The sequence below is a fragment of the Strongylocentrotus purpuratus genome, unplaced genomic scaffold, assembly GCF_000002235.5.
Source record: "Strongylocentrotus purpuratus isolate Spur 01 unplaced genomic scaffold, Spur_5.0 spur5_scaffold_6, whole genome shotgun sequence".
Lineage (NCBI taxonomy): Eukaryota > Metazoa > Echinodermata > Echinoidea > Camarodonta > Strongylocentrotidae > Strongylocentrotus > Strongylocentrotus purpuratus.
The window spans coordinates 18589275-18611368 of NW_022145612.1; the positions used below are offsets into that span (position 1 = coordinate 18589275).

The 22094-nt window shown below is 36.5% G+C and overlaps 2 protein-coding genes across 7 annotated transcripts in view; both read right to left on the reverse strand.

The window, feature by feature from the left end:
- Positions 1 to 884: 884 nt before the first annotated feature.
- LOC115918247 (transient receptor potential cation channel subfamily M member-like 2) lies at positions 885 to 6706 on the reverse strand. The gene is made up of 9 exons (XM_030973374.1): positions 6587 to 6706; positions 6016 to 6127; positions 5358 to 5512; positions 3907 to 4103; positions 3322 to 3408; positions 2799 to 2907; positions 2202 to 2345; positions 1310 to 1423; positions 885 to 1001 (listed from the first exon to the last, which is right to left on the reverse strand). The coding sequence occupies exons 1-9, from the start codon at positions 6704 to 6706 to the stop codon at positions 885 to 887; spliced, it is 1155 nt and encodes a 384-aa protein (XP_030829234.1).
- LOC584520 (transient receptor potential cation channel subfamily M member 2) overlaps positions 6606 to 22094 on the reverse strand; it is a 40353-nt gene continuing 24864 nt past the window's right edge. For 5 of the 6 annotated variants that reach the window (XM_030972481.1, XM_030972479.1, XM_030972478.1 and 2 more), the window contains 16 exons: positions 21779 to 21913; positions 21194 to 21244; positions 20237 to 20528; positions 18380 to 18442; positions 16713 to 16929; positions 16038 to 16263; positions 15236 to 15373; positions 14041 to 14144; positions 12901 to 13081; positions 12237 to 12359; positions 11212 to 11457; positions 10366 to 10540; positions 9544 to 9691; positions 8754 to 8947; positions 7972 to 8103; positions 6606 to 6716 (listed from right to left, as the gene is read on the reverse strand). In XM_030972481.1, coding sequence (XP_030828341.1) covers positions 7982 to 8103; positions 8754 to 8947; positions 9544 to 9691; positions 10366 to 10540; positions 11212 to 11457; positions 12237 to 12359; positions 12901 to 13081; positions 14041 to 14144; positions 15236 to 15373; positions 16038 to 16263; positions 16713 to 16929; positions 18380 to 18442; positions 20237 to 20528; positions 21194 to 21244; positions 21779 to 21913 — 2415 coding nt within the window. In that variant the 3' untranslated portion in view covers positions 6606 to 6716; positions 7972 to 7981. The remainder of the gene's footprint in view (positions 6717 to 7971; positions 8104 to 8753; positions 8948 to 9543; positions 9692 to 10365; positions 10541 to 11211; positions 11458 to 12236; positions 12360 to 12900; positions 13082 to 14040; positions 14145 to 15235; positions 15374 to 16037; positions 16264 to 16712; positions 16930 to 18379; positions 18443 to 20236; positions 20529 to 21193; positions 21245 to 21778; positions 21914 to 22094) is intronic. The other variant, XM_030972480.1, reaches the window with a different exon arrangement.

Consider the following 22094-nt stretch of genomic DNA (forward strand, 5'->3'; position numbering starts at 1 on the left):
TCCAGTGCCCAATACAATGGTATTTACCCTACTTTCCTCATTATCAATTAGGTTAGGAAATTGCTTAAACTGACAGTCACACCCCCTACGAGTCTAAATCAGACAATATTATCTGGCTACCCACATAATTCTTCATACTGGTTGTGCTCTCTTTCCTTTTTTAGAACAATGTAATCCCAGCAAAGGGGTAGCAATGTACCAGATTTAATGTATAATTACTAATCCTCTCTATCTAATCCTCTCTATAATAAAATGTAGATTGGCAAGGGAGGTTTTGATGTAATAAAAAAATCACACAAAAACAAATCCTTATCAGGTGTTTAGGGCATGGCACAATAAGAAAATTAGAATGGAACAAGTAAAAAAAAAAAATAAGCCAAGAGATCTATACATGAAAATATTCTATTTGTGACAAAAAAGATAAATCTGATCAATCAGATCATTTTGCGGTATCAAATATGCAGCTAATAAACATGCAAATAATTATAATATAGATACATCATACAGATACGACTAGATTTGTTACAAGATACGTTAAGGATCGTCTCTGATCTTTCTAATAAAAGGAATTGCACATCTCTTCCCACTTACTCTTTCTAATCAGGATTTACTACAAAAATAACATTTACAGACATACATGGTCACACAATATGGACATTTTAAAAAAATGACTCTGTGGTTTGGCTATTTCATAACAGCGTAATTCATTACCCTTAAAACATGGACGACAACATCCGCAGTGAATGTTTGCTCTGAGATATTTACATAAAAAAGAGTGGAGGTATGAAAACAACCCCAAAGGCACCTTGCAGAAAGACGTGACTGGTTGATTGAAGGCTTCGTTGCTGCCGGGCCACCTGCCGCTACAGAGGACGGGTGTTACTTTAGAAGGCAGCTTTATGTAACTCGGCTACCTTCTTGAGCATGGCTGTGTGACTGGCAAATAGAGGGATCTTGGAGCTGACTCGCTGCCACCTTACACTCTGAGCATCGTCGCTAGCCTGTTAACAAACAAAAGTAAATAACACGATGATTTGTCAATCAATTTAATCCAAATTATACATTGAACGTATTGTTTCAAACTTACTGTCAATTAAAATACCAGAAACTACATGTATCTCAAATATTCAAGATAAAAAGATTATATTTATAATCACATGAATTGAAAGCACTGCTACAGATCACACAAATCCATCATATACGAGTCACATGCTGCTTTGATTCTACAATCCTTTTTAAACATGATGGCATACAAAACCTTTTACTTGGTAACACATTTTTTATATTCCATGAGTGATGGTGTTCTTACCTCAAGAGTGAAAGAACCAAAGCCAGAACCATCTTCATCATGGAAGTTCATTGCGACCGTCTCCATCCAGGCGTTATCGGTGTTCCTTGGATCGTCCACATAACCCTTGTATACCTGAATGATGAACAAAGACATAATCTGTTTAATAGGAGTTGAAAACTTGACATATACATCAAAGATGGAGACAGATTGTCAACACAGAGGTGCAGCTATACCCTTCCTTTTGCCTAAAAATGAAAATTACCATTTAGATTTGACCAAATATTAACCTCATAGTATTACACCAGGAGATGATAATGCACATATTCACTTAAGTCAGTTTCCAATGGAGATGAGTGTCCTAGGATGGTTAATGAGATAGTGAGCTCACATGGAATGACAAATGGACTGACATACATGTCAGTCTGAAAGTATATGGTCCTCACATCACTTCCACAGGGAAATCAAACATAAAACCTAGTACCTGTATCCAGCAGGGTTGTAGTAGAGGTGTTGTCAAATAGATAAGTCATTGGATGAAGGAGAAGCTATGAGAGCATCTGTCAACCCAGGCCAATGAGTAAATATCCAACCCCACAGCATGGGAAAAACGGACACTAAACAACGAAGATGATTGGACTATGGAGCATAAGATTCTGGATTCTAAACCCAGCCATAGGAATAACGTTCTTGTCAGGATATCGATCACGTTTGGCACACCCCACCCAAGGGAGTAAATGGGGAACAGTAGGAAGACATTCGTGAATGCCCAAGCACCTCATTAGACCAACTAGTGCCAGGGTAATAATCCAAAGCTCTTTGAACACTCATAGAAAGATTACTGAAGATACAATATGTGCTATACAAACATATCATAACTATAGCTCTTTTTTCAAAAGCACACGTTCCTTACCTCGACACCGTTTGAGAAGAGCTTCTCGACATGTTCCCCGATGCGAGCAGCTTCTTCATCTGTCTTATTGAGAGCACCCAGGGCCTCCTCTCCAAACTCTCTCTTCAGAGTCTCGCTGACCAAATGACCTGGCTCGACCATACCCTGTATTACAAAATATAAACATTACAAGCATTTAAAGCCAGGATTCTTGATTGATTTGCCAATTAAAGGAACCAGAAATATTTCTGAAATTAAGCTGCAGGCCACCAGGTATTATATAGACATACTAAAGACCCATCTTGGGGTGGTGGAACATTGTCCAAATATCATATGTATCATATTGTCCCCATGGGCCACTATTAAAGAACCAGAGATACATAGTTGATAGTGCACAGAATGTTGAAGCTCATAATTAAAGATGAACACAAAAACATTGTTTACCAATTTCAAGTTATTTCTAGTATTCATTCACTAAATAATCTCCATCATGATGAATAATGAGAGAATGTTCCAGCTCTTTTCCCTGGGTTGAAATTTATCAGCCTCATAGGTAGATTATTAACAGGAAAAAACACACATTTACAACAAATATACTTAAGATGTCCGTCTACTTACACCGGGTATTGCCCATTGCTGGTTATCCACTCTCTGTATAGCAATGAACTCTAGGACTGGCTTGTCTTCATCCATTAAGATGGATCCATCATCTGGCTTCCTCTTCCATCTGTCAAAGAAGATAAGAGGTGAAAATGATTCCAATCATTCAAGGTACTACAATCCATTATGGCAGTTACAACAAATTGGCCTCATGCATTCATCCCATGTCACAATTTACCAGTACGGACAAATTTCTTTTAGAAGCCTAATATGGCTAAATTTTGGTGTCATTAATATAGAACAGAGACCAAGAATAGGTACAATGTTGATGATGTGTATGAGAAGTTGAAATACATTTGGTAATTATTGCTTATAAACATTATATGCCATTTTCATAACAGTTTGACAGTGAAAGGCAGAGATGAACTGCAAATGAAGCGATGGTAAGTGCTTTATAAGCACTGTTTTTTTAATATTATTATTATTATGGTTATGCACATCTGAGCCAATCATTTGTTATTCATTGTGTTTGTTTGTTTACCTTGTTGCTATGGGATCAGCTGCATGGTTCGGACCCCATCTTCCTAGTAGACCCCTACCACTGAGTCCTGTACGTCCTTTGGGATTTCTGCAAGGCAAATGAAATCAATGAAACACAAGTCAACAATACTGAATTTACACATGATTACTTGCAAGTTATCAAGACAAAGGGTATAAAAAACAGCAAACAAAGGTGCTCCAGAACAAACATCTAAGAATCTGTACTTGCCATGATTTGGTTTTTATACAGAAATATCTATAAAGAGTCACATTGACCTAATATCATGTTTGTAACATTGTCATAATTTGACTCAAAGCTGCATTGGTCTAAAATTGTCTATGTTGATTTCAATTTAGGGCTGACAATACCTGACATACTACTATAAACATCACATGATCTTCTGACAAATGATTTTTGAAGCATTCATATTGCAGTACAGTATGTCAAAGATTTGAAATGAAAACGCCAACCCCAGATGCATTATTTGCAATGCGACAGTTACAAAACAATCACGGATGAAAGAGGGTGATAGTTTTAATGGATGTAAAATTATCATTAAATCTATTCAAATGACATCTAACTCACAGTGGAAGCCCGTCTTTGATTTGGTATGCCTTCATGTGACTCCTTCTGTTGTATTTACATTGCACATCCATCTGATTGAAGAGGAGTACTGAACGTGAGCTCGTTGGCATGCTCATGAGATCAATGTCTGCCCAGTGGGGACCATCCTCTACACTCCGATGAGTGTATCGCACTGGTGTGTAGTGCGGGAAAGCGGTCTGGTGGAAGACAACAAGTAAGTGAAACAGATATTAGCTCATATAATACTGGTTAGCTTAGATATTATCACCAATCCCCTCCTTTATCATTAACCAAAACTCATTGGAATGACAGAATTTTTAGTTTCAATTTTTGGCATTTATAATTGAATAAAGGAGAATTAAAGAAAATCCTCAAACATGATCAAATATCTACTACACTGTAGGTCACTTTTTAAAACCATAAACAAATCAAAAGGTAAGGATAAAAGGTTGCAAGTCAAGATACAAGATAATCATGAATGAATTTGAATATCAATTTGAATATGTAAATCTCCTTCATGATATGTCACCAGACTGTGGATCACAAGGTCCGCGGTTCAAGTCCCACCGCGGCACTAATTTCCTTTGGCAAGACATTAATCTACATTTGCCACTCTCCACCCAGGTGTTAAATGGGTACCCGGTAGGATGCGAAAGCTAATGTGCTTAGATTAGCAAGTGTGCGCTTGTAAAAATGACGCCTCGCTGGAATGCTCCCCAGGGAGTGGAGAATGTGCATACATTGTGTGCGGGTAAGCCTGAATCCGATGACCGGGGTAATAATATATATATATCTGTAAAGCGCTTTGATAGGGCCCTCCTGAAAAGCGCCATATAAGAAATAGTTATTATTATTATTATTATTCAAGAGGAAGAGAAGTGTGAAAGTCCAAGGTATTTGGTCATTGGATGTCCCATACAGAGTATTGCAGAGTTCCTAACCTACATCAACATCAAATAGGTCATTTCACTTCATATTTGGTCTCCTCTAAGCTCTAGTAGGGCCATTAACTTAACACAATGATCAGATATACTAAAATCTTAGATGGGGGATGGTAATATGTCGGAATACATATCTTTGGCTACCGTAATTGTCCAAGTACAAAGGTATAACATTTAAATTGACTGGCTTCTAAAGATTAAGAACAAGGTAACTTTTTTTTAGCTTTCTACAGTCTATGATCAGAGTCATATAGAAGGTCGTCTACATGGAAAGAAGAAGAGGGGAAGACCTCGTAAAGGCTTTCTAGATGATTTAATCGAAGAATGTGGAGCAACAGGATATGAAATGCTGAAACGGATGGCTCAAGACCGTGGTACTTGCAGAGACACTTGATGTAGGATTCTGTTTGGGTCACAGAACCTGTCATACTGACAGATCACTGTTGATGATGATGAAGATGACTGTCTAGATGCATTGCCTTTCAAACTCTACACACGACATAGACTTACCTCCCAAGGAACCTTGTCGTCTGGAACAGGGAATCTTCTCATGGCAGTCCCAGGATAGGGACTGGCCCGAGACTTCTTATGGATCATGATACCTAGAGCTTCTAGGGAGACAGGCACTTCAAATCTGGATACTTCCTCGGCAATGTCTACGGAATCTACAAAGAAAAGAAAAAAAAGAGGACGATTATAGCAAAACTATATTGGAATGCATTCAAAGGAGTAAGTTTCCTGTTTAACAGGAAGACAAGGCTCAAGACTATTAGATCTTTTCATTCATGTTAAACCTATTCGCTCACCGCTGCCACCATGTTGTGTTATGTGGCATGGCCTAATATCAAATACATAACACACCTGTAGATTATGGACACAATAATAAGTGGAGTCTTGAGACGATATATAGACTCACATCTTGTTCGGGTAGAGGTTTATTGGCGCAGAACAACGGGCAGAGTCGATTTACATTGATATGAGTGTGCGCATCATGTAGCTCCATTTACAATTTATGGTTAAACTGTCATATCATACAACAATTCCTGGTGAAAAACTTTGGGAATAATGAGAGAACTCAGTAGTCAACAGGTTAACAACATTACCAACTCTCACTACATCAAGGGCTCTCTAGATATATAATAAATCCTCCATCTATGATTGTATATACCTTCTCTCCTTTGGATGTCCTTGAGTTTGGGTGGTGCCAATTTGACCTCCATATTACCGCCACTTGAAAGAGCACTGATAATCCAATCCAGGGCATCATTGGTACGTTCCATCTACAATGAAAACAAGAAAGAACAATATTGATCAAAGAAGAAAACATATCACAAAAATACATCCAGCAGTGACGACAAATGAATGTTTGACTTTATCTATTTATTTAATTCGCAAATAGTGCCAAATGAGACAAATGTTGACAACTTATGACAATGTATTCCAAACTGTAATTTTTTTTTGATTTTTCAACGACAAAATTATTTGTATAAAAGGAATTTCATGTCCAAATAGGTTTTAATTTGAAATTGCAATATAGTATAGACAGTAGCTTTTGCCAATTTGTTGAAACGTATTTCAAAAGAACTCATACATTTCATGATACACGATTTAAAATCACTTAATGCCAGTTTCCCTTCATGCAATCATGTTATCACAACTGAAGATTAACTTTTTAGCTAAGAAGCTGAAGCTAATCGCAAATCTTCTTCAATACGAAAAACGAGATTGGGGATACTTACCCCGTTTTCCAATCTGACTAGTCTTTCTTCAAAGCCCTTTCCTCCATGCATCCCGAGAGGTCCTGCTTTACCCTTTTGATTCTCAGCGTCGTCAAAGACTTGGTCTAGCTTCATAGTCATGTCTTCCACTCTGCGCACAAACAAAAATATAATTCAACAAGATTGTTTTAAGAACAGACCAGGGCTATCAGAAGACGGGAAAATGCCATACAATCCCCATCAATGTCTGCTCTAACTCAACATTTTCAATAAAGATATAATGTAAACATCAGAATGTCACTGCTTTTAGATTAATATTGTGATATTTCTTTTTTAGTAAACTGATATTTGGTATTAAAAATTGAACATACAAGCAACACAAGAACAATAAAGCTGAAATTTGTTTAAAACAGATAATACAGGGCTCCAACATATCTTTACGTTCGGGGGAACGCGAATTGAGATTTGTCAGGTCTGTATGGATGAGCCCCATGCTTAAGTGTTTACATTTTGAGGGTCCAGACCTATATATCTGGGATGCCCATGTGTCCTGGGCGCCTGCTATTGTCGAGCCCTGGATAGCAGGTCTGCAATGCATTCAAATATGCTCCTTGATTATGTTATATGATCTACTTAAAGGATTCCGGTATCTTTGTCTCAGATCCTTAAAAAAAATCCTTGATTTAGCTCATGCTGCAATCATAATTATAAACCTTTAGGGCATACATGAATCCCATGACATCTGATTTTCAAGATATTTATGATTGGAAAATCGATATCAAATTTTGCGTTTTCCTAACGGTTTTCCTACCACTACAGTCTATTGGGGAAAATGAGTATGGTAAAAACCGGTCACTCAAAGATTTTTTACTTTTTTGCGGAACTTCATGATCATTTTGAAGCGCAATTATTTTAGGGCTTCATTATTACACCATATCACACCATATTACACCATATCACGTAGGCCATGCATCTCAAATTTAACATTGTTAAACGATGCCTTTAAAGATGAAGTTGAGTTCTGGTCATGCGATTGCATTGTGAAAGAAACGATGTGGAATCGACCAGAAAAGGTTGATCATCTAGCATATAAGAATTTGTGTGTATTGCAAGGTTCTAGAATCATCAAATGATAAGAAATTTTGCCAAGTGTTGGTAAAGTTACAAACACTGTACACAGAGAGATGTATATGGGACTACACGAACATGTGGCGTAAAAATCCTACCCCCCGAGTTTTACGATGTTACTGACATATTTAGAATATAAAGGCATTTGAAGAGCCATGCTTTTCAGGGAACATGTCTTATCTGATGATCTTCCACACTGGCATAATAAGAATGATAACGCTCACAAATTATTTGTCACCTCTTCCCAGAACTCAACCTTCTCTTTAAGAGCTACCAACCTGTCACCAGCTACTTTGACTCTCTCATTGAGGTCCTGTTGCACCAATATTCTCTGTTTGGCTGTGTAGTTATCTGCATTGATGCCTTCCCATAGAACAAGGGTCTTTTTTCTTGATCAGTCAACGATTGCTCTATAAAGGAAGGTCAAACATTGACAAGAAAACATATGGTTAGTACTAGTATCATGATATTGTACACTTCATTATAATATTCCCAGTATTACCTTGTTGTACAAGCCTTTTTCAAAATCAAATTTATTTTCATCTGCTTTTGACATATTTGTGCAATTTTAATCACCGTCACAGCAGCACATAAAACTCAACAACAACTTGAAGTACTCACATATAGTACTCTATTTATGTAAAAGTAGCAGCATTCCACGAGCGTTGGAATTTTCTTTTCTGTAAGAGTCATCAAATTTCATCAAGAATGAATGTAAACCAATCCTATATCAGGTTCTGAGGTTGCGGACTCCCAGACACATTAAAGGAAAAAATATAACTGATTTAACATTGACTATTGCTCTCTCTATCCAAGGCAACAATAATCCAAATTGGTGGAAAACTGTAATTTGATTGCACTAGAATGGTAAGAGATATCAATTGATATTCAGTATCCACTTTTCTCTCTTTATTCAAGAGATTGCTAATCCTCTGTATGTAAGCAATATGTTACTGATCTCAAAAGAAAAGTGACTTTATGCAAATGATTGCTAAATCTTTGAAGAAGATACATGTACAATCTAAACTTAATTCTCAAATGATAAAGTAATCATGCTTACTGAGTTCAGGTATCTTCCAGTGGGTGCAAGTTCTACAACAGTGTTGTATGACGAAGCGTACCGCATAGAAGAAATGAGAGACCAAGATGAATGGTGGTGTGAGAGGGGGGCGGTTGAAGTATTCCTTGATCAGATCGTAGCGCTGGAACTTCCAGATAGTGTCAGTGTTGTCTTGGATGGCTGAAAAGGTGTAACTGCACAAAAGAAGGCAACATAATTATTATCAATAAAGTATGAAATAATTTGTTTGTAAACAGACAGAAATTAGTAGGAAAGGATAATCTGCATGCAGGTGGCTGAAGAACTTATGAAAAACAAAATTAAATATTGATGCATGTCACAGTGTAGCGTCACTGAAGAACTCCCGCAGTGGATCTATGACGCATGCCCCACCAACATTGGCTCTGCAGATATCAATGCACGAAACCAACTTCAACCTTGGATCAATTAACACAAAATATAATCCTCACACCAAATTTCTGTGTTTTTTAACGTGGACAATAAAATCTGAAAATCTGAAATCTGAAATCTGAAAATAAACCTGATTGTAACCCTAAACTGAACCCCATATCCTTGATGAAATAAAGCCTGAAGCTCTTGTCACCTGTACTAATATAAGGTCACTCCTACAAGAAGACTGACCTAAGCATGGCAATGAGTAAGCTGAGGAGAAGATCATTCACTGTATCTCAGTATTATTATTATCTATCATCCTATTCCAATGAAAATATCATGTACATATAAAAGAACATAAAGTGGCAATGCTGAAGAACTCTTTAATCCGACTGACCTGAACATGGCAATGAGTAGATTGAGAAGTAGAACATTACTGATCATCATGTAACCAGCTAAGAGGATAATGCCAATCCAGGAATGTTCAGGACATGGGAAGAAGTCCACACCATCAACCAGAGTGGAATTGTCTGTGCAGTCAGAACCTACAGAAGTAACAACAAGAGGAAAGATCATTATGATACGAGGGTCAGAATTAGAATTATTTGAATGGGAAATTTATTTGAGAAGGGGACTTTTCCCAAGCTGCCATTTTAAGACACTAAAAAATGTTTTACACAAATTCATCTTTTAACAGGTACCCATTTACGACAACTGGGTCGAGAGGGGCATTTGTATACAGATGCACTTGACAAGCATTTGTAAGCCTCAATCTTGTGACTGAATATCTAGTGCATAAATCACAGTGGTGAGCTTGGCATTAAAGGCATCGTTTAACAATGTTTCCAGTTTTACAAATCTAAGATGCGTGGCCCTACGTGTTATCAATGTCTGTGATATGGTGTAATATTGAAGCCCTAATAAAATTGAGCTTGAAAATGATCATGAAGTGCCTTAAAAAGGTAAAAATCTTTGAGTGACCGGTTTTAACATACTCATTTTCCCCAGTAGACTGTTATGTTATAAAAACCGTTGGGAAAACGATTTTTGACATTTCGAATTCCAATCATAAATATCTTGATAATTAGACAGGCGTACAGCTCGTAAAAGTCATGGGATTCCTGACCTACCTAAAGGTATATAATTATGATTGCAGCATGAGCTAAATCTAAGATTTGGTTTAGAATCTAAGGCAAAGATACCCAATCCCTGTAATTACCTTCAATGACTTCAAGAAAGAGCTCTCCAAAGATCTGGAAGTATGACCTCATCAGGATGCCTCTCATGATGACACTGACATCCGTCTCGTTAGGAAAGAGGATGGCTTGAGATGCAATCCCGTAACCGATGAGGAACACAGCCAGGATGGCAACAAAGAACATCAGGTCAACCATCTGACAGGGAAAGAAAAATCAGATATTTTTATTTACAACTGAAGGCAATTATAACTGAATTATACCCTGTCAAAGATATTCACTAATGATAATTCACAAGAATTATTCATTGCATATGTGCACGTATATTGAATTGATTAGAGTAAGTATACTTATTAATTGTATTATTCGGTGAAATGAGTGCAGTGAGATTGCCGTTTCTAATTAATAATATTCTTGTGTGAGTAATTGGTTGCCAAGGGAATCTGAGACATCACAACTTAAATCTATTTATCAAATGTGGACAAAATGCTTTGAACTAAATATTGCCTTAATTACACCAGCTCCATTGATAACTACTTAGCTGTGTTCAATTTTGTACGCTGGTTAAATACCTACCGGTAATCCTATCACTGACCCTATACCCAACCTAAAGCCAAATTGCAACCCTAGCCCTCTGACAGAAAAAGCCGGAGCAAATATCGCCAGAGTTCATTTTGGATCACAAATCACTTCTATATCAGCTTTGATCAACCAACCAATGGAATAAATAAGCAAGGAACTGCCAGCCAAGTCTACTTCTTCCACTCGTATGCTATACTCCAACAATATATGGCAATACGCGATTTTGATCTATAATAGCTAATAAAGAGTATAAATATCTCTGATTAGGAGCTAGTTGTTGGACTGACCATCCTTTGGATCATGATGAGTTTGGGTCCAAGCTGCTTGCTGATGGAGAAGATATGGAGCGCACGGATGAAGAAGAGGGTCAGGTTCAAGGAGAGGATGACGTGACCTGCTTCAGTAAAGCCGACAAAATTCAGGATCTCAGCCACTGCAAAGGTGATCAGCGTTACCAGGTCAAGAATGTTCCAGTAGTCGGTGATCCACGCTAAAAGGCGGCTCGACCAGCTGCTGTTTTCACCTTGTGCAATCTGTATGGAAGCAGAGGATATTAATTAGCAGTCATCTTGGATTGTCTGGGTAAGCTAGAACCGTAATAAACCGCCCTCGCGTATTAACCGCACCCCTCTTTTTCACCCTAAAAAAAAAATTTAAAAAAAAAAAAAAAATTGTTTTTTGTTTTTTTGGGGTGTACCGTGTATAAATCGCACCCCGACTTTGAAATTTTTTCGGCGGCAAAAAGGTGCGGTTAATACACCGTTAATTACGGTAAAAGAAACTGGTTACCGATGACATCATTACTTCAACCTGTTGTCAGTGTATAGTCATTGAACAACATGTATACATGTATGATCAGCCTTTAATTATCTATATTCCTTGTTGTTGTGTTTTTTTTTGGGGGGGGGGTCTTTCTTTTTTCCCCCTTTTCTTCGTACAGTTAACAAAAGACAGAACGTCTTTGCCAGAACGATGGAGATCTGTCACGTTTGAATACTAAAATTCAGCCCAAACTAAAACTTTCTTTACAATACAATTTTTCAGCTGACAAAAACCAACACATTGCTCGATCTTTTGGACATTCTACTTCACTTTCCTATTCTTTTGCGTTACATCATCTATTGACAGCCAGAAGGGCGATAACTCTAACCGTAGTGCTACCACTTAGCATTCTTCTGGCTTCTCCAATATGAGCCATCATTAGGATAGTGACCTATGACCCCAGCACATGCAGATAAACAGTACAATTTTACATTCATGAACATTTCTCCATAGATAGGCTTAAAGATATAATAGAAGGTTGCATCATTACCTGTCTAAACTCCTCTGTGAACAAAGACACTACCCAGATGATGAGCACATACTCAAAATAGTCTTTCGCAAATTTGCCAAGGATGACATAACTATACAGCACCAAGAAGACCATGTAGGACAACTGTAGTTAGCATTAGCAGTAGATGTAGGGGTAGAGAGATGGAAAGAGAGAGAGAGAGAGAGAGAGAGAGAAAGAGAATGAGAGAAAGAGAAGATAACTGGCATGATAAATGATCTTTGAGGTTGGACATCATTATCTTCACATATCTATTATACTATAATGTACACTACTATATAATGCAAATCAAAGAAGACCTGCAATGTAAAAACCCAATACCTGGAATAAAATACCTGTATTTTTGAGTTCAATCTGATCCATGACCTTTGACCCAATTGAACCACACCTATTCTAATCATTATTCTGTGCAAAAAATGCATGAAAGAACTAATTCACAAGACACTCTAATACTTAAAAAATACATTTACCAAAATCTAAATACCATCACCATCTTTAACTTGAGCTGCAAAGAAGTGGTACTTCTGCATGCTCATCAAGTAACTTTCACAGGAGCAAATGTTTGAACACCACCAATGGAACTTAAAATAGATTAACTATCAAGTTTTCTACGTCGTTGACGAGTATACCAGGCATTGATACTTACCACATTATGTCTAAAAGTGATCATTGGCGCATCGTAGAAGAACTTGAATCTTTGCCACCAGGACAGATCCACGCCACTGTCCCTTATATCTAGCCGAGCGTTCATGAGGCTGAACGTATCTTCGTCTTTATCTTCACTTGGCTTGGGCTTGGCAGGATGTCCATTCTTGTTCTCAAGTAGCCTAACAACAAGAGAGAAACATTATACAAATGTCTGACCATATCGTCGTACTGCAAGCAAAAGCTTACCAAAACGGTTAATTTTCTACAGATTGTGAAGAAATAATTCATTTTTCAAAATTTCATCACCAATCAGATGAACCTCTTAGGTAATTTTCTAAATGCTCGATCTACAACACATTTTGTCATACAGAGGGACATAAATGACCACTGTATACAGGTGGCCTTTATATAGAGGTGGCTGCTATGATCAGTTTGACTGTATTATGCTTTTACTTTTAATGCAATATAGGTGGGACAAGAGAATAGCTGAAAGCTCAAGCCACAGGTTTTCCTCCACAGATTGTATAATCTAAATAATAAAACAATACTTATGAGGGTACCTGTGTTGGAACTTCACACCTTTGGAAGCTTGGGATTTATGTAAAGTATTTCTGAATCAGCTTGGAAAAGTTGATATGATGATCTCATTTCTCAAATTGCCCCAATTCTGCACCAATCAGCATCCATCTCACACAAGAGGTAAATGCAGATCAAGATCTAAATCCTTTCAGATCAATTACAGTTGCGACATTCTAAGTCTTGTTATGATATAATATGATATGATACGCATATTGACTACGCATTTTAACCGGATGACTCTGGGTATTGGTGCTAATGCATTATTTTGTATACAAATGTCCTTATTTCATTGTGTTTTAAATTCTCTCCCCTAAATTATGTCTTTCTCTACTGGTACTACATTCCTTTTTTTTTCAGGAACCTATATTATACAAGCACTGATTTTTATTAGGTTGCTCACATTCTACTTAATCTATTATATGAATTGAGAATCATTGACATGTGCTCATTTATACTACTATTGTATTACAAGTATAAATTTTTATTTTATATGTATGTCTATATTTTCTGTAAAGTGTGGAACAAGAAAATCAAAAAATCAAATAAAAAAAATACTTACATGGTCTGGCTTGCCATTCCATTGTCTCCGTTGTCTGACGGAGGATGGACAACCATCTCAAGACCCTTGTTACTTGGATCACCTTCAGGAACAAACACATCATCCTGCACAGGCATAAACAAAACATGTGAAATGATCAAATGAAATTAGCAGACACTGCATCATCAGTTGTAAAAATCAACTGTACTTCCATCAATGCAGCAATTGATTAATTGCACCTTAAAGACCACAGGAGTGGGCTATGATGGGGAATTTCGAAACCATTCAGGTGTTTACCCAATAACAGGTGTTGTCAATCACTAAGATCAGCCTTCAGTTTTATGACCTACACTAACAGGCCTAATGTAATGTCTTGTATCCCCCCATATTAAAGTCATTATATTTCACTTTTCCCTCACCCAAAGACTTTCCAGAAACTATATAGGGGGTATTTCTTGATAGGCCTAGTTCGGTTTGCTGTGTGCAGACTTGTACACACATTAATGGTTTTTCAACCAAGTCTGGTGACAGCAACATATGGCTGTGTGCACTTGGAAACTGACGACCCATTCCCTTTAATGAAAATTATAACTATTGATGGTAAAGCAACAAATGATTATTAAGGAGATACAATAAATTCATGGAAGTACCAAGGGTTTGTAACTCTTTGTTATAGGGCCATGATATGATATAACATCCACATAAAACAAATATATCAAACTTTTCTATCAAACTTGCTAATTGGAATTAAAACTTAATTTATATGACCAGTGATGATCAAATCTTCAATGATGATGATGATCAACATATCACTACAAATATTGCCTTCAGCATCCGCTTTGGTGGAGGAAGCATACAAAGCTGAACTCATGAGCACTATAAATACATTTACAGTTTCTGAGAAAGCACAAGTACAGTGATACCAGTACAACAGCTGAATCCTGATACCATTTTACTGTGCACAGTCTGGCTAAAGTGAGACGGTACCCACATTTTACATCACTCCGAAAAAGAACAAAATATGACAAATGATTGACATTACTTGTAATTTAATATATTTGACCTCTAGTTTAAACTCTAGATAAAGAAAATATGTATCTGCTAGAACATAAAATGAAATTTTCTGTGTGCTGTATACACAAAGGAATCAAGATCATTCTTAGAATAATTTAAGAAGGGTTCTAAGAATAATTTAAGAAGAGTTTATTCTACTCACTATTGACTTGGCAGCGGGAAGCTTCTTTTTCTTCTTCAAGCTCTGCCTCTGAAGCTCTTCTTGTTCTTCATCACCTTCATCTTCACGGTACTTCACCAGGAAGTATATCAATGGAGGGAATACAGTGCACATCCATAGCTAGATACAAAGAGATGTAGTATAAGTCTAGTTTATTAATATGTGATCCTCTTTAATATGTCAATGTCTCTCCAGTGAAATTGCATCATATTTACATCCAGGGGGCCGTTTCTTGAAACCGTCTTACATCTTGGACATCCAATTTGAAAATGTGTTTAAATTAACATGCATTTTTATTGGATATCCATGGGCTTTACGGACTTATGATGGTTTCGAGAAATTGGCTCCATGCAGGGTACTGACTATGCAAATAAATACACACTTGCATATAAGCAAATAAGAGACCCAATAATTCTCAAGTGAAGAACCAGGTATTGAGTTGCCCATATGCATTTGATCAATGACAAATTTAGCAATTCAAAATGTCTTTTGTAATTCTGGTATTGGATTTTCCTCAAATTGTGATGTGTATAATAAAAACCAACATAAAATTCAGGGTGGACTTCCCCTTCAATTATTTATTTAATATCTAATCAAACAAATTATGCATTATGAACTTTACTAAGCAGTATATATATATATATATGGTGGGAATACAATACAAATAAATAGCTATAGAAAGTTAAATAATACAATGAAATTAACAATAAGATTGACAAACAGAATTCATTCAAATCAAAGATACAATTAAAAATTCAAGTTGGTGGTAATTGATGGTAATTACGTGAAATGGACTTGTCTCATCCGAGATCTTTCCCATCCAGATTTGAGTGAGGAGACTCTGCACTCCAGAGTGTGCAATGAAGTTCTTGTCCACTGCTTCCACAGCCAAACTAAGACACGTAGAATTTCCCCAGTACGGAAGCTCACAAACAAGAAGCAAAGCTGAACGTTCTTCATCCTCTATATAGCATTCATTCAGGACTCCTATGGCTAGCTCCTCGTAGGTTCTAAGAGAAATACAAATTGCAGTTAAAAATGACACTATGAAGAATATTTTATACACTTTGTTCTTATCTTTCAAATAATTAGGAGCAGAAATACTGATTATAGTTGCATCAGCTGCAAGCAATACAGCTGATGTTAGTGTCACCTAGGCCCCTTTGCATAAAACTTAACATTGATGGCAACTCAAAATGAAAACACTAGCAGCCTTATTGTGGCGGTAGAGAATTAGTTTTGGACAGATTACTAATGAAGAGTATAACGTCAACTGCAAAACCTGATACAGGTACCGGTATTGCATTTCATGTAAATATATCAATGCAGAAGTGTGGGAACTTGTATCCTTTAACACCCTTCCAGCTCTCAACACACCATATGACTGACTAGCTCCAGAGTTTAATGCCATTCTGTCTCTCAACAGACAATACATGTATGTCAGACCAACTCTACTTACGCTGCATGTTCTTCCATGTTAGCTATCTGGTCAGAATCATCCTCCTTGGATGCCATACCCTTGAGCATCTTACTCCCGGCCAGTGCCGATGCTATGGATTCCCTGCCTTCCTCCCAGAAAAGCTTGGCCATGTCATGCCAATTCTGCAAGATGGCAAAGACGAATAGCTCCCTCATGGGAAACTCAAACTGGTTGGGCTGCAAGCCCTTCTTCATATCTGAAATTGAACCAGATAGAAATATTGATTAACAGAGAAGATTGATTGGATTTGATTTTGATTTTGATACCATTTTCATTCATTTCAAATCTTTTTACATGCATGACCACATAATATAAATCCATCCAATAGTGTCAGATTCTTTTGAGGAGGATATTTGACTGGTAAGTGTTGGAAATAAAAATGCCACAATGCAAACACAAAGAAACATAAAACCTAATTTTGAGTATTTGATCTTTAAATAAATTGTTTCTAGTAACTCTAAATCCATTATAATGTTGATATTCAACATTATAAAGGGGTTAATTTGCATAGCATGAAAACTTAAACAGTGTCATTTGTGTTGGTCTGTGAATTCATTATGCTTTCACACATTTGAGAAGCTCCGATATAGAAAAGTGAGGAAACCAACATCCCAGAAGGGGAAAACGGATATACTTCAAATGCCCCCCCCCCCAATATTTTGTTTGTAATACTGCAAAATAAATAAAAAATTGTATATATTGTAAATGCTGTAAGATGTATGATGCTGAAACATGTTATCTTCAATATGCAACCAAAATGTTCATGCAGGTGTATTTAATATGATAATATGTGATGTAAATTGATTTTTTTTTAATCAAGTTGATTTATCACAATGTTCTTTTTTTAAAGATAATAATCCCACCGAACCCTCACCAGAGACATGACACGGTATTTCAGATACAGCTACATCTAGGTCTTAATCTGGTCCCAAATATATATGCATTTGATGTGATTTGAAATAGTTAAATAATATGATCAAATAAAATCATAGCATGCAGTGTAACTTTGACTATTCTGTTTTAAAATCCTATTCCAACAGTTTCTGTAAAAGAGCTGTGTGATCCTAACTTTAGTGATCCTTACTATAGTGTCCTTACGTTAGTGCAATCCTTACTTTAGTGTCCTTACGTTAGTGTGATCCTTACTTTAGTACAAGAATGATTGAATTAATCAGCTGTGGCAATTGGTACTTTGTATTAAAATCATAAAGATGCAATTCAGTCATGTTAAAGTAATGCAGTACAACTTTGTTAGTAGTTTATGACAATGGCAAAGACAGGCATATTCTCATGTTTTTAATATCTCTTCCCCCCTCAATGATAGTGTTCACAAAATTACTTTGATTGTCATGCACAAAGATAAATGTTAATTGTATACCCATGGAGTGGAAAATAAAAAGGTGGCAAATAAAATATAAAATATAAAATAATATTGATCAATGGGTATCTCTGCTTAATTATGCAAGAGATCAGCACATAGATACTATATTTGATTAGTTTTAAAAAGTGACATGAGGGGAAAAGACTTCAGAATATGACTCTTATATGTATGTGAAATAAAATAAAAGATGTTTGAGAAAAGCATGATGTGCTTGCAATTGCATTCTGCCTTATGCTGGTGATAAAAAACATGCTTTTCATTCCACCTTTCAATGGGTTTGTGGCATTTCCAACACGCGCAACGACTGAGCGTCGACACCCGGCTAAACCTTGAGAAAAATATGACACAATAAACCATGAAATTTATATTTTACATCATCTATCTACAAAGGGTTAAATACTTTGACTTATAATCACTCACTAGTTGTGGTTGTGTTTTTAATGAGCCAACTTTACAATATATGTCATTATAAAGCCCATTCATGCATTCATATGATGTGTTCAGAATTCTACATGGTTCGTCATTCCACTATTACTATGTATATCAACATTGCAATCTCCCAGTCTGAACCTGTGACTTGAACCGAAATGATCATGCTTTGACAAAATCTCCTCTTGGGAATGTGATTTGAGTGCTATATCAGGCATGCCCTTGAAGAACACAAAGTGCATCCTTATTACCTCTGGAAACACCTCTAATAAATGGTACTGAAATAGAAAACATTCCAGGAACCTGGTTATTATTCTGAGGAAAAACATGCATGTTTCAGCCTAATCTCATAACCTCATAACCATGAATCCCAAATAAAAACAATTTATGGGCTCTGCCTCGCAACTTATAAACTTCTTTGGAATTGCCCTGCTCATAATAATAATAATAATATTGGATTCTTATATAGCGCACGTATCGACCTTGCAAGTTCCTCAAGGGGCTCCAACATTACCCGGCTATGCTAGGCTGCCGATTTTGACGCTCACTGACAAAGACAGAACTAAGATCAGTCCAGAGAGATTGCTTTGCTTTCACAGTCAATATTTTCAATATATATGTTTCTTTAATTTGTCCTCAGTTTGAAGCCTTTTTCATGCAATATTATGAACACTCAACCCATAATTATCCCTCTAAATGAAGTTGATTACAATCCTAATTACCATGAAAAACCTTTATATGGAAGGTCATCGGTCAAATATTACCATCTACGAGTATCTCTGTCTTAATATCTACAGGTTCATCATTAAGAGTGAATACCATCTCTACATGTTCTTGAATCGTTGCTAGAGGCACTTCCCGACACGACGGAGCATGAACAAAAACAATTCAAATAAATCATCAAGATACATATGGTTTCACATTTCAAGCATTGGCGATTTCTATATTGCAATGAGTTGCTATTATACAAATGATGCACAGGTTTCAGTGGGAATTGTGTGCAAATGGTACCTTTGAATGGTTTTAGATGGAATTCAAAGGTACCATGTGCACATAATTCCACCAACCCACAAATTATACCTGAGCATCATCTGTTTTATAAAATGGGGCAGAAAAAAAATTCAAAAATCTGTTATATTACTGATTTTACTGGCTTGCATGGTGAAACTATGCATCCGGTAATTACCCAAAAGCATGATTTTTTTATTTTGCATAATTTGACACTTGTTAGCGCAATGGATGAAAACGAAATTTTGACTTACCTTAGCATTAATTTTCTTTTTTTTTAATCCCGATTTCATGTCGATTTATAGCGTGGAGCCAGTTTAAAAAAATCTACACGATAATTGACCAATCAGCTTGCAGGCATTCTCCTACCCATTTAACTCAAAATGACAAACTTATTGGATGCTTATAAAAAACACATAATCACAACAAACAATCAAATTCATAGTTTGTTAAATCAACCATTGAAATGTATCCTCAAGATTTAGCTACTTCAAAAACTATTTACGTTATCAATTATAAGCAAGAGAAGCTAGCTGGGTTTAAAAGAAAATTTGTTAGATATTCACACAGAACTAAAAACATTACTATTATTTCAAACAATCTCTATCTAGCACATCATCCACTGTATTACTACTTTAAGCATGACAAGAGGTGTGACAGTAGAAAGGTTGGGGAATCGACTCACTTGCTGGCATCATGGCATTTCCAAAACTAGCAAGTCCCTCCTGTAGAGAAAATGGATCGACCCTAGGCGTGGCACCGGTATCATTCTCATCCAGGTCTTCCCCATCGGTATAAGAGTCATCATCACCGGTGTCATCGTATGCTTCATTCTGTTTAGGCGCATCCTGCCTGATGTCAGCATCCAGGAGGACATAGACCCCTGGATCTCGCAGGTAGAGGGGTTGATAGGTATCAAACATCAGGTCGCGGATGACCTTGCCCACATGCTCAAGGTTGAACTTGTAATTGGAGTACTGAATGCATAAATAAGAGGTGGAGAATTTGATAACTAGGCGTTGTGGCGTGCGCCTGTAATCCAGCTAAAAAGTGGAAGTTACAAATTGATTCAGCCGAGGATGCAGGTTTGAAACTCAGTCACGTCTTTCGGATGGTGACGTTTAAAGGTCGGCCCCCAGACGTAAATAATCATATCTGATTGATTGATACACGTCTGTGAAAACCCAATACACACACACACGTCAGTACGACACGTGCTACAGTGATGGATGCTCCCAAATCATATTTCAGTCTCACTAGTGAGACCGACGACAGACTAATAAAACGCAGACTGATAAGAATTTATGTTACGACATATGGCAACGGAATTCTCAGTGTGGAGTCGGTTTAAAGTCATATATATATCAACTTCTAACACCAATTGAATATTTTACTTCAGCCCTGCATGGACCTACAAATATTCCTTAAAGTTAATACCTTAAACTAATCCTGCTCTTGAACTTAACCTTTATTACCAACTTTAACCCTAAACTTATTCCTTGATGAAATAATATCTAAACCAAATATTGGATCAGTGAAAAGAGGTATACATTCTAAAGTTCATACTTGGAGGTTTACTTTAGGACATGCATAGATAAAGATATTCAATTGTTAGATGCGAGTAGATACAATAATGCCCTACCTTTCCTCTATGTTTCTCCAGCTGCTCATACAGGAGTGAATTGGATCGAATCTGTGAAAAAGAAGGAAATGGATCCATTTATAGATAAACTGCAGCTTCTGAGCTTCTACTTATCATGCTATAATGATGCTTAACATTGCTCAATTTTTTAATTTGCCATTTTCCCAAATTACATGGGTTCGTAAGAGACTGTAAAACGGTCCAAGATATATTCATATAGTACCCAAGTGTGAATGTCATATTTTCAATTATTAAAATAATAACTTGTAACACAATTTAGTCATCCATTTATCATTATCCTCTTAAAGCTCAATCACTGTAATTCCAAAGAGTAAAATCTAAAGTAACAGTTGGTTTGTATTTGTAATAGGAACTGCAATGTCTAATTTTAGAATCAATTATACAAATATAAAAATCCTCTCTGTCTATTGATCAACAGTATTACTATTTGTAAATCTCCTTTTAATATACTCTTAATGCAAATGACCAGACAACTATGATTGCTTGAGTTGTGATACAGAGATTTATAACCAAACATGACTCACGGAGAGTAGCTGATAGGTGAAATTTGACAATTTGAATTACCTCATTGTAGAGAATGGTCAGTTCCTTGATGGTCAAATAGTCCTTTAGATTGACCCCTTGCTCCAAGAAAAGTTCAATGAAACTGACTTGGTTATTGGACAAGGCATAGCGCAAGGATTCATCCAGCTGCCCTTTCTGCAAAGCAAGAGACAAGATAAGAATTAATTTAAGTCCTTTGACAATAAGAATGGTTCACTTGGCTAATTCAAGTTCAAAAACTTTATTTTGATACTCCTTAGATTATGTTGATGGTAATAAATGTGTTTACAATTCATATTACACTAAAAAAATCATGTCCTGGATTTCACTTTTGGTA

Bases quoted from the DNA above. Each gene is read 5' to 3' on its own strand.
- LOC115918247 (XM_030973374.1), bottom strand. From the start codon at position 6,706: ATGACTATGAAGCTAGACCAAGTCTTTGACGACGCTGAGAATCAAAAG. The intron at 5,513-6,015 runs GTATATACAATC...TTTTCTTTGTAG, and splicing joins GGACATCCAAAGGAGAGAAG to ATTCCGTAGACATTGCCGAG. The intron at 3,409-3,906 runs GTGAGTTAGATG...TTTGCCTTGCAG, and splicing joins ATCAAAGACGGGCTTCCACT to AAATCCCAAAGGACGTACAG.